The sequence below is a fragment of the Suncus etruscus genome, chromosome 1, assembly GCF_024139225.1.
Source record: "Suncus etruscus isolate mSunEtr1 chromosome 1, mSunEtr1.pri.cur, whole genome shotgun sequence".
Taxonomy (NCBI): Eukaryota; Metazoa; Chordata; class Mammalia; order Eulipotyphla; family Soricidae; genus Suncus; species Suncus etruscus.
Window position 1 is genome coordinate 129,936,079 of NC_064848.1, and position 12,880 is coordinate 129,948,958.

Here is a 12,880-nt window from a genome sequence, read left to right on the forward strand (position 1 = left end):
GAAAAACCACCCCAAGACACATCCTAGTCACAATGACAAATCCCACAGATAGAGACAGAATTCTGAAAACAGCAAGATCAAAAGGGGAAATCACTTTCAAACAAGCTTCCCTGAGATTTACAGCAGACCTGTCACCAGAAACACTCAATGCCAGAAAGCAGTGGTGGGATATTGTGACAAGACTGAATGAAATGAATGCTTCACCCAGAATACTATACCCAGCAAAACTCACTTTCTGGTTTGACGGAAGAATACATGGTTTCACAGACAAAAAACAGCTCAGAAACTTCACAGACACAAAACCAGTCTTAAGAGAAAAAATGAAAGACCTAATCTAAGACAAGACTACCCAAAAGACACACCAAATTTTGAAATAAGGATGGCGTTAAATCCCAGGACAATTCTTTCTCTCAATGTCAATGGACTAAATGCACCAGTTAAGAGACACAGAGTGGCTAAATGGATCAAAAAACTCAATCCAACCTTCTGCTGCCTACAAGAAACGCACCTGAATAGTCAGAACAAACATAGACTCAAAATAAAAGGCTGGAGAAAAATTATCCAAGCAAACAACACCCATAAAAAAGCTGGAGTGGCCATACTAATATCAGATAATGCAAACTTTATACTCAGGAAGGTTGTAAGGGACAAAGATGGACATTTTATATTAATCAAGGGGTACGTAGAGCAGGAAGAATTTACTCTCCTAAACATATATGCACCGAATGAGGGGCCAGCAAAATACTTAATACAACTGTTGACAAATCTGAAAAATAATATCAACAACAACACAATAATTGTGGGGGACCTTAACACGGCTTTGTCAACACTGGATAGGTCAACCAGACTGAAACCCAACAAGAATATACTAGACCTGAGGAGAGAAATGGAAGAAAGAGGCCTAGTGGATATATATAGGACACTCCATCCCCAGAAACCTGGATACACATTCTTCTCCAATGTACATGGGACATTCTCCAGGATAGACTACATGCTGGCACATAAAACATACCTCCATAAGATCAAGAGGATAGAAATTTTGCAGACTACCTTCGCTGACCACAAGGCTCTGAAATTATTTGTGAACTCCAAAGGGACTCAGAAGAAACACTTTAACACCTGGAAGTTAAACAGCCTCATGCTCAATAACCAGTGGGTCCAAGATGAAATCAAGGAGGAAATCAAAAGATTCCTGGAAACAAATGACAATAAAGACACAAACTATCAGAACTTATGGGACACAGCAAAAGCAGTACTGAGAGGAAAATTTATAGCTTTGCAAGCACACATCAGGAAGGAAGAAGGAGCTTACCTGAGTAGCTTAATGACACAGCTAATAGAACTAGAAAGTACTCAACAAAAGGACCCAAAAATAGGAAGACAGAAGGAAATAACAAAGCTGAGAGCAGAAATCAAGGAAGTGGAAACCCAAAAAACAATCCGAAAGATCAACGAAAGCAGAAGTTGGTTCTTTGAAAAAATAAACAAGATTGATAGACCACTGGCAAACCTAACAAAGAAAGAGAGAGAGAGAAACTTGATAACTCATATCAGAAATGAAAAAGGAGAGATCACTACTGATATGACAGAGATTCAAAGGGTAATCAGAAACTACTTTGAAAAACTCTACGCCACTAAAAATGAGAACCTGGAAGAAATGGATAAATTCTTGGACTCTTATAATCTTCCACGGTTGAAGGAAGAGGATGTAGCATATCTAAACACCTCCATCACCATTGATGAAATTAAAACAGTAATCAAATGTCTGCCAAAAAACAAAAGCCCAGGTCCAGATGGATTCACTAATGAATTCTATCAAACTTTCCAAGAGGAACTACTGCCAATCTTGGCAAGACTCTTTCATGAAATTGAACAAACAGAAACACTTCCAAATAGCTTTTATGAAGCCAACATCACCTTGATACCTAAACCAGACAGAGACGCTACCAAAAAAGAAAATTACAGACCAATATCACTGATGAATGCAGATGCAAAGATCCTCAACAAAATCCTGGCAAATAGGATTCAATGCCTCGTTAAAAAGATCATCCACTACGATCAAGTAGGTTTCATCCCAGGAATGCAAGGCTGGTTTAACATCCATAAATCTATCAACATAATACACAACATCAATAACAAGAAAAATAAAAACCACATGATCATATCAATAGATGCAGAGAAAGCATTTGATAAGGTCCAACACCCATTCTTGATCAAAACTCTCAGCAAGATGGGAATGGAGGGAACCTTTCTCAATATAGTGAAGGCCATCTACCACAAGCCAGTGGCAAATATTATCCTTAATGGAGAAAAACTGAAAGCCTTCCCTCTAAATTCTGGCACAAGACAAGGCTGTCCTCTCTCACCACTCCTATTCAACATAGCACTGGAAGTACTTGCTATAGCGATTAGGCAAGAAAAGGATATCAAGGGAATCCAGATAGGAAAGGAAGAAGTCAAGCTCTCACTGTTTGCAGATGACATGACACTCTACTTAGAAAACCCTAAAGACTCTATCAAAAAGCTTCTAGAAACAAGAGACTCATACAGCAATGTGGCAGGCTACAAAATTAACACACAAAAATCAATGGCCTTTCTATACACCAATAGTAATAAGGAAGAAATGGACATTAAGAAAACAACCCCATTCACAATAGTGCCACACAAACTCAAATATCTTGGAATCAACTTGACTAAATATGTGAAGGACCTATACAAATAAAACTATAAAACTCTGCTCCAAGAAATAAGAGAGGACACACGGAAATGGAAACGCATACCCTGCTCATGGATTGGCAGGATTAACATCATCAAAATGGCAATACTCCCCAAGGCATTATACAGATTTAATGCCATCCCTCTAAAGATACCCATGACATTCTTCAAAGAAGTGGATCAGACACTTTTAAAATTCATTTGGAACAATAAACACCCTCGAATAGCTAAAGCAATCATTGGGAAAAAGAATATGGGAGGAATTACTTTCCCCAACTTTAAACTGTACTACAAAGCAACAGTTATCAAAACAGCATGGTATTGGAATAAGGATAAGTCCTCAGATCAGTGGAATAGGCTTGAATACTCAGAAAATGTTCCCCAGACATACAACCACCTAATTTTTTATAAAGGAGCAGGAAATCCTAAATGGAGCAGGGAAAGCCTCTTCAACAAGTGGTGTTGGCACAATTGGATAGCCACTTGCAAAAAATTGAACTTAGACCCCCAGCTAACATCATGTACGAAGGTAAAATCCAAATGGATTAAAGACCTCGATATCAGCCCCAAAACCATAAGATATATAGAACAGCACATAGGCAAAACACTCCAGGACATTACAGGCATCTTCAAGGAGGAAACTGCACTCTCCAAGCATGTGAAAGCAGAGATTAACAGATGGGACTATATTAAGCTGAGAAGCTTCTGCACCTCAAAGGAAATAGTGCCCAGGATACAAGAGCCACCCACTGAGTGGGAGAAACTATTCACCCAATACCCATCAGATAAGGGGCTAATCTCCAAAATATACAAGGCACTGACAGAACTTTACAAGAAAAAAACATCTAACCCCATCAAAAAATGGGGAGAAGAAATGAACAGACACTTTGACAAAGAAGAAATACACATGGCCAAAAGACACATGAAAAAATGTTCCACATCACTAATCATCAGGGAGATGCAAATCAAAACAACGATGAGATACCACCTCACACCCCAGAGAATGGCACACATCACAAAGAATGAGAATAAACAGTGTTGGCGGGGATGTGGAGAGAAAGGAACTCTTATCCACTGCTGGTGGGAATGCCATCTAGTTCAACCTTTATGGAAAGCGATATGGAGATTCCTCCAAAAACTGGAAATCGAGCTTCCATACGATCCAGCTATACCACTCCTAGGAATATACCCTAGGAACACAAAAATACAATACAAAAACCCCTTCCTTACACCTATATTCATTGCAGCTCTATTTACCATAGCAAGACTCTGGAAACAACCAAGATGCCCTTCAACAGATGAATGGCTAAAGAAACTGTGGTACATATACACAATGGAATATTATGCAGCTGTCAGGAGAGATGAAGTCATGAAATTTTCCTATACATGGATGTACAGGGAATCTATTATGCTGAGTGAAATAAGTCAGAGAGAGAGAGAAAAATGCAGAATGGTCTCACTCATATGGGTTTTAAGAAAAATGAAAGACACCCTTGTAATAATAATTTTCAGACACAAAAGAGAAAAGAGCTGGAAGTTCCAGCTCACCTCAGGAAGCTCACCACAAAGAGTGATGAGTTTAGTTAGAGAAATAACTACATTTTGAACTGTCCTTATAATGAGAATGTATGAGGAAAATGGATAGCCTGTCTAAAGTACAGGCGGGGGTCGGGTGGGGCGAAGGGAGACTTGGGACATTGGTGATGGGAATGTTGCACTGGTGATGGGTGGTGTTCTTTACATGACTGAAACCCAAACACAATCATGTATGTAATTAAGGTGTTTAAATAAATTTAAAAAAAAAGACAAAAAAGAAATAGTAAAACATAAAAAAAAAGAAATGGTGCCCTGTCTTGATACAAGATTTGTTATAAAAGCAGTGACCCAAGATTTGTTATAAAAGAAAGTGACCCAAGAAAAATCGTCAAATTCAGCCTCAGAATTATGAATGATTGATGAGCTTTAAAATAAAATAATGCATTGAATATCTGGATTTGCTGGAGGACTTGACATAGTTGGAGATTAGAAGAGAAATGATTTGCTCATTAGATTATGAGTTGTATCTCCTTTATTGCTACACAAAAGCTACAGACTATTTTTTTTTTTGCGATTTTTTTTCTGATGATTCTGGTCATACCACTTTACTTTCTCTTCTTTCTTCTTTCTTTCTTTCTTTCTTTCTTTCTTTCTTTCTTTCTTCTTTCTTTCTTTCTTTTTTATTCCTTTCTTCTTTCTTTCTTTCTTTCTTTCTTTCTCTTTCTTTCTTTTTTCTTCCTTCTTTCTTTCCTTCCTTCCTTCTTTTTCTTTCTTTCTTTCTTTCTTTCTCTTTCTTTCTTCTTTCTTTCTTTCTTTTTTTATCCTTTCTTCTTTCTTTCTTTCATTTTTCTTCTTTCTTTCTTCTTCTCTTTCTTTCTTTTCTTTCTTTCTTCTTTCTTTCTTTCTTTTTTCTTTCTTCCTTCGTTCTTTCTTTCCTTCCTTCCTTCTTCTTCTTTCTTTCTTTCTTTCTTCTTTCTTTTTTCTTCTTTCTTTTTTCTTCTTTCTTTCTTTCTTTCTTTCTTTCTTCTTTCTTTCTTCTTTCTTTCTTCCTTTCTTCCTTTCTTCCTTCCTTTCTTCCTTTCTTCCTTTCTTCCTTCCTTTCTTCCTTTCTTTCTTTCTTCCTTCCTTACTTTCTTTCTTTCTTTTTTCTTTCTTTCTTTCTTTCTTTCTTTCTTTCTTTCTTTCTTTCTTTCTTTCTTTCTTTCTTTCTTTCTTTCTTTCTCTCTCTCTCTTTTGCTTTTTGGGCCACACCCTGTGACACTCAGGGGTTACACCTGGCTCTGCACTCAGAAATCGCTCTTGGCTTGGGGGACCATATGGGACTCCGGGGGAATCAAACAGCAGTCCATCCTACGTCAGCCGTGTTCAAGGATAAAACCCAACTGCTGTGTCATCACTCTGACCCCCACTTTACATTTTTCATTGAAGTTCCCTACAGACACTGAGACATTGTGGCTCCTACTTCAATGAGGTTACTGTTTCAAGACTTTAATCTCAACAAATATAAATATTCAATATATAGATTTACATATAGTAAATCTTAAAGTAAGTCTTAAAATCTTACTATGTGTCCCACGTGTGCAAAACATTCTACCTGCCACCAGGACTTTTAGGATTCTCAGAAATCTTCTATAACTGGGAGAAGATAAAGGATGAAAAGAATAATAGGTAAAATAATATAAATTAAGAAAGTGTCTAATAATAATGTAATAATAATGATGTGAAGACAGAAAATAAACCCAAATTCCTCACCATATTTTCACATGACCATTCAAGACTTGGCCTCTCTCTTCCTTTTAACTCTTAATGAGTAAACTTAGCCCACATTATCAATGAATAGGCTACACATTTAGACACTGATATTCACAAACCCACACTAACACTGAGCTCAATCATGTTGAGTTTGTTTGACCTTAAGTTTGCCAAGCTATCAGTTTTCTCTAGGTATTTGAAATCACTATTTCTTTTCTTAGAACCCAGTCTCCTACCACATCTTTCTCTATAGAACTTTAGTTGTTAGTTTAAATGCTGTTTCTCTGAGCAGACATAATAGGCACACTAGATGCCAGGTGTACTTGAAAGAGCATTTCTTGTCTTCATCTTGTCACTCAACAGTGACACTCAACAGTCCTCACTTAATAACTATTTATTCTGGATTAGCATCTCTGAAAGCAAAAATTCTCATTGATTTCTGCATTGACTTCTCTTGTGCCCCAAATGTAAAACTTAATGTTCATAACACAGTAGAGTCTTAAATATATCTTATGCAAGAATAGACAAATGAATTTTTGCTTAATTTAGCTGCTCCCTTCACCCCTTCAGCACTGAGACATTCATTCCACTGGGCTGCTAGAAGAAGCAGTGTAGTCTCATGATGAATCACATCTGAATCTCAGCAGGAGTCTTTCACTACAGGGACTCATAAAGCCTCTGAAGGAGTACCAAGACCTTTTCTTTAAAATATGTCAGCTCAGAAGGGCCTTCCTAGCTCTAGAAATCCTAAAAGAATCAGCAAAAGTATATAATGCAACTTCATAAAAATTCGATTTCTCTCTCTGCCTAATTTTACCTTCTTCACTCTACAGTTGGTGTTGATCCTAAGAAAGTTTTAATATGAGCATCCTATTTGCAGTGTTCTCTCTATCAGTTGAATCCCCAGTGAACCAGTCTTTCTTTAGAAAATGTTCTAAACTATTTATTATAAAATTTCATCTGCTTTTAGTATTAAACATTTGAAGTTGGAAAACACTCCAAACTGCAAAAACAATATTGAGTGTTCAGGCCTGAGTGAAATAGTACAGCAGATAGGGCATTGGACTTGATTGTGGTCAACAAGGTTCGATTCTCAGCATCCGATGTGGTTCCCCAAGGCCATCAGGAATGATTCCTGAACTCAGAGCTAGGAGTAACCCCTGAGTACTGCTAGGTGTGGCCCCAAATATACATATATATATACATATATATATATATATATGTGTGTGTGTGTGTGTGTGTGTGTGTGTGTGTGTGTGTGTGTAGAGAGAGAGAGAGAGATGTATATATATAGAGAGAGAATCAATTTTGGGGTAGGAGCATACCCAGTGACGCTCAGTGATTACTCCTGGCTATGAGCTCAGAGATTGCTCCTGGCTTGGGAGACCATATAGGACACCGGGAGTTCAAACCGCGATCCGTCCTAGGCTAGCACAGGCAAGGCAGATGCTTTACCGCTAGTGCCACCACTTAGGCAAGAGAATCATTTTTATGTGATGCTGTGAACAAAATTTGCATCTGTCTGTTTTTTTCCAGATATTTTATCTATGCTTTCCATTCACTATCCTCATTAAATGTCACATTAAAATAGATAAGAAAGCACAATAGGAAAGACAGAAAATTGGTCATATTTGTAGTTCTTAACCATGCAGTTAGATTAACAAATTGAGAAAAGTAATTATTGCCTTTTATTTAACCTGATGAATATAATTAATTTTTCCTTTAGAAATAAGAAAGAGGGGGCAGAGCAGTAGCACAGCCATAGGGCATTTGCCTTGCATGCATTTTTCCTTGCACATGGCTGACCCAGGACAGACACAGGTTGGATAGCTGGCATCCCATATGGTCCCCAGGGCGAGGAGCAATTTCTGAGCACAGAGCCAAGAGTACCCCTGAGAACTGCCAGGCGTGGCCCAAAACAAATGAAGGAAGGAAGGAATGAAGGAAGAAGGAAGGAAGGAAGGAAGGAAGGAAGGAAGGAAGGAAGGAAGGAAGGAAGGAAGGAAGGAAGGAAGGAAGGAAGGAAGGAAGGAAGGAAGGAGGAGGAGGAGGAAGGAAAGAAAGAAGAGGAAAGAAGAAGAAAAAGAAAGAAAGAAGAAAGAAGAAGAAAGAAAGAAAGAAAGAAAGAAAGAAAGAAAAAGAGAGAAAGAAAGAAAGAAAGAAAGATAGAGAAAGAAAGAAGAAAGAATGAATTAAAGAAAGAAAGAAAGAAAGAAAGAAAGAAAGAAAGAAAGAAAGAAAGAAAGAAAGAAAAAGAAAGAAAGAAAGAAGAAAGAAAGAAAGAAAGAAAGAAAGAAAGAAAAGAAAGAAAAAGAAATGAAGGAAGGAAGGAAGGAAGGAAGGAAGGAAGGAAGGAAGAGAGAAAGAGAGAAAGAGAGAAAGAGAGAAAGAGAAAAGAAAAAGAAAGAAAAAAGAAAGAAAGAAAGAAAGAAAGAAAGAAAGAAAGAAAGAAAGAAAGAAAGAAAGAAAGAAAGAAAGAAAGAAGGAAGGAAGGAAGGAAGGAAGGAAGGAAGGAAGGAAGGAAGGAAGGAAGGAAGAGAGAAAGAGAGAAAGAGAGAAAGAGAGAAAAAAGAAAGAAAGAAAGAAAGAAAGAAAGAAAGAAAGAAAGAAAGAAAGAAAGAAAGAAAGAAAGAAAGAAAGAAAGAAAGAAAGAAAAGAAAGAAAAAGAAATGAAGTGCAATTTTCACCTATGTCAGTTTGATTCAAGAAATAGATATAAAACCAGGATTATCCTAGTAAGGGGCTTTATTAGAGAAATTATATGGAGAAGACAGTAAAGATGTTAATGCACACAGCACCTAGTGCATATCACCCAATCTGGCACTCAATATTTTGTGTTTTCTGTGTATAATGAAGTACATCTAACTACCTTGTACTTGGTATATAGGGGAACTTAAAGCAATATGGAAGAGATAGGAAGAAGCTCAGACTGTAGGATATATCGTCTGAGAAAGTCTTGGTCAGGTAGATGAGAATTTCTGGAGTTAATGGGGGAATTTCTTCTTTCAGTAGTGAAGTTTCATGAGAATGTTTCACTTAAAGTTATTGCCACCATACACACACACACACACACACACACACACACACACACACACACACACACACACTAAAGGATCAAACATCTTAATCATTTTCCCTACCCATTTCTTCTAGTCGGATGCAAGGTCTTATGAGCAGGCACCATAATTTCTTTATCTTTATATTCTGACCTTCAGCATAGAGCTACAAACACCTCAGAAAGAAAGAATGCTAGTTTTCAAATAATTAAAAACCCAACAAAACAGAAATAACACTCATGATTTTCAAATCAAGAATTTTAGATGCATTATGGTTTAGAGTGGAAAATAAACAATTTTATAGAAAATAATCCCAATCTCTGTGTCATTGTATTTATATATTATATTTTTATAAATACATACTTTTATGTTTTGATTTTGTTTTTGATATTGTTTTTCGTAAAGTAGTTATATTGAGAGACAATACTAATTCTAAGAGCCTTAAATTCATCAGAGAGAAAAAAGACCTAAAAGTAAAGGAAATGCATATAATAAAGAAGGTATAGGCAGGGCTGGAGAATTGGCATGGAAGTAGGGCATTTGCCTTGAATGTAAAAGAATGGTAGTTTGAATCTCGGCATCCCATATGGTCCCCCAAGCCTGCCAGGAGCAATTTCTGAGCGTAGACCCAGAGTAACCCCTGAGCGCTATCGAGTGTGACCCCCCCCCAAAAAAAAAGGTATAGGCAACTCCAATGTAAAATGCTGTAAAATTAATATTTACTCAAAGTAAGGATGCAGGTGATCTTAAAGTGGAATGAGAAACACTAAAACTTGGACCTTAGTGAGAAACCTGCCACTGTGGGGAAAGTGACAATGGTCAGGGAAGAAGCCACCATGACAATGAAAGAGGGAAATGGTCACTCTGAATGATGACTGGGTGCTAAAAGGAAGTGACATTTATGATTCTTGTCTGTAATGTAATAAAACACAGTGCTTAAAAGAAAAAGAAAAAGTGCCTGTCATCATGGTAGGCAGGGAGGGTGAAAAAAAAAAAAAACTGGGGACATTGGTGGAGGGAAGTGAATACTGGTAAAGGAATTGGTCTTACCATATTGTATTCCTAAAGCTTAATTATGAATAACTTTGTAATTCATGGTGATTTAATTTTTACAAAGAAAGATGGGCTTGCTCTTCAAGCCCATATTATCCCTTGAACATACATCTAACTTGTCTCTGTTTTTTGCTTGATTATTTCCACTCTGAAGAAGCATATATTATGTATTGAAGACATTACCTCTTTTTTTTTCACTCACATTTTTCTACCCAAGTTTTGTTTTATAAAAACTACCTTGCTTTACTAAAGAAATAAACATAGTAGAAAACTAAAACAAACAAACGATCTGCATTTAAGAAATGCATGTAAACTATCTCAAACAGAACCAATAATATTCATACAATTCTAACTGAATTTATCACAAAATGATTTATCACAAAAATGATCTATTAATAAAAAATTGTCATTCTACTTTTCTGTACAGGGTGAAGTGCAGAATTTATGGAAAGAAAATGTTATCATACTCGATACTGCAAAAAAATATGGCTATCAAGTGGTTGACACATTCATGATAACAATGGGGCGATACAAGGAGTTTTTACAGGGGAAGTGTGGGTGTCATTTCCATGAGGTATTTATGCTGCTTTCTGTTTTTATAGATTTTGATGTTTTAAGTTTTTATTGTGTTTTTAATTTATCAGTCTTTTGCATTTAAGAAGCTATGTTAGGAAATTAATGACATCTTAATCATCCATTAGTCAAAGCATATACCAATCTCAAATCTATTCTTTACAAGATGTTGTGTTAAAAATTGTGTTTATATAGACACTTGAAAATTAGGATTATTGGGGCCGGAGAGATAGCATGGAGGTAAGGCGTTTGCCTCTCATGCAGGAGGTCATCGGTTCGAATCCCGGCGTCCCATATATGGTCCTCCCGTGCCTGCCAGGAGCAATTTCTGAGCCTGGAGCCAGGAATAACCCCTGAGCACTGCCGGGTGTGACCCAAAAACCACAAAAAAAAAAAAAGAAAATTAGGATTATTGGCCACCATGACTGTGAGCCTTGTATCTAATAAACTCAGAAATTTCAACAGAAATTGTGTCCAAAGAGATTGTCAAGTATCTTTAATGTAAGCAACATGCTAATCAAATCTATTTAATGTGTTAAGCTAATGAAAAACATTCTATCATTGTATTTTGAATTATTTTTGATCCCATGGTGGAAATTTTTTATTTGTAGACATAAATGTAATAGACTTAGACAATCATGATAGTAAAAAGGAGTTTTATCTTTCCCTCATCAGTTCTTTCAAACCCTTGTTTTTCACATAAATAAATCCCAATATATTTCATAATTATAAACCACTTTCAGATATTAAAAGAACTCCATCACTTTCCAACAGATGAATATAACTTCAGAACTAAAATTTCCCAGGCCTGTTTTATAGTTATATAAAATCTTTTTCTTCCTCCAATTCAGGTCTGCCTCAAATTTTAAACATCTCTAAGTGGTTATGTTGCATCTTTTATTTATCTTTTATTTCCTATAGCCCCATCTCACTCTACCATTCTTCATTTTTATACCTTTTTTTCTGTGGTTCATGTTAGAAAGGAGATACTAAATGCAGTAATACTTACTTGATTGGCATAAGTACATTTGATTAATGTGCTCTCTGAGTATAGCATACTAATTCTAGCTTATGGTGTTTTATGGACTTCCTCAATACCCTCCCCACCAGGTCCTAGATAGTACCTTCATTTGATACAGGTAATATCTCATAAGTAGCATCATTTCTTCTTTGTTCCCTTGGCTTCTAATTGTCAATTTTCCTATTGGGAGTTATCTTGTCCCTCCAAATACCTTCCAAAATATTCAAAATAAGGCCCAAAATAAGGACCAGAGAGATTGTACAGTGTGTAGGGTGTTTGTATTGCACTAGCTGACTATGATTTGACCCACAGCATTCCACATGGTCCCCCAAGCAGCATTAGGAGTAGGTGCAGAGCCCTTCTGGGTGAAGAAACCCGACTAACCTCTGAATATCACCTGGTGTGACCTAAACACCAAAAAAGCTAAAAAAAATTTTCAGAATAACAGTAAGTTATTGTTCTGAGTTGCCCACATTTGTGTCAGAAAAACCATGCAAATATCCTTAGTCTGATGTGTTGGAAATAGTTCCAACTATAGCTCTTTTTTCCCTCACTGCTCTTAGGTTGATCTTACATCCCCTTATTGCTGTGGTAATACAGCACATCAAGAGGGGAGGGAGACAACAAGAGAGTTAGAAAAAGTTCTCAAATAGAAAATTGATTTTTTTCATTTCCATACCCATTTTATGGGACTAGGATATACAAAACTGGCTTTTCTTCACACTACAAAATTTGCATGCATTATTCAGATAATTTTTTGGATTGTAGTGTAAGGTTACTTAAATACTATCTATTGTTTGATCTACATATCAGTAATTTCTGCTGAAACTGTAATGAGAGTCTCATTTAATCATTGTGTCAAATATTGAGTCATTGCTTCTTTCTTAAGTGCTTCTCTATGGACACTCACTTTAGGCTGGGGAAATTATTAAATAGCAGAGTGCTTGCCTTCTGTGTGTGGAACTTTGGGAATTATTCTCTAGCTCTGTGGGACCATAAAAACCTTCAAACTCAAAAATCCCCAATTAGTAAGTTAGGATACAATCATTATTTGATTTACTAGTGAGATTTATTGACTTGCAACTAAAGGCTGTTATCTGTCCTTGGTTTTCAACCCTTACCTGATTATTAGTCTACATCTTGGTCCTAAATTTCTGTGGATACTCCTAAATCA

General features: G+C 36.5%; 1 protein-coding gene across 1 annotated transcript in view; it reads left to right on the top strand.

The window, feature by feature from the left end:
- CPED1 (cadherin like and PC-esterase domain containing 1) overlaps positions 1 to 12,880 on the top strand; it is a 366,758-nt gene that overhangs the window by 333,895 nt on the left and 19,983 nt on the right. The window contains exon 22 of the mRNA XM_049771138.1: positions 10,540 to 10,686. Coding sequence (XP_049627095.1) covers positions 10,540 to 10,686 — 147 coding nt within the window. The remainder of the gene's footprint in view (positions 1 to 10,539; positions 10,687 to 12,880) is intronic.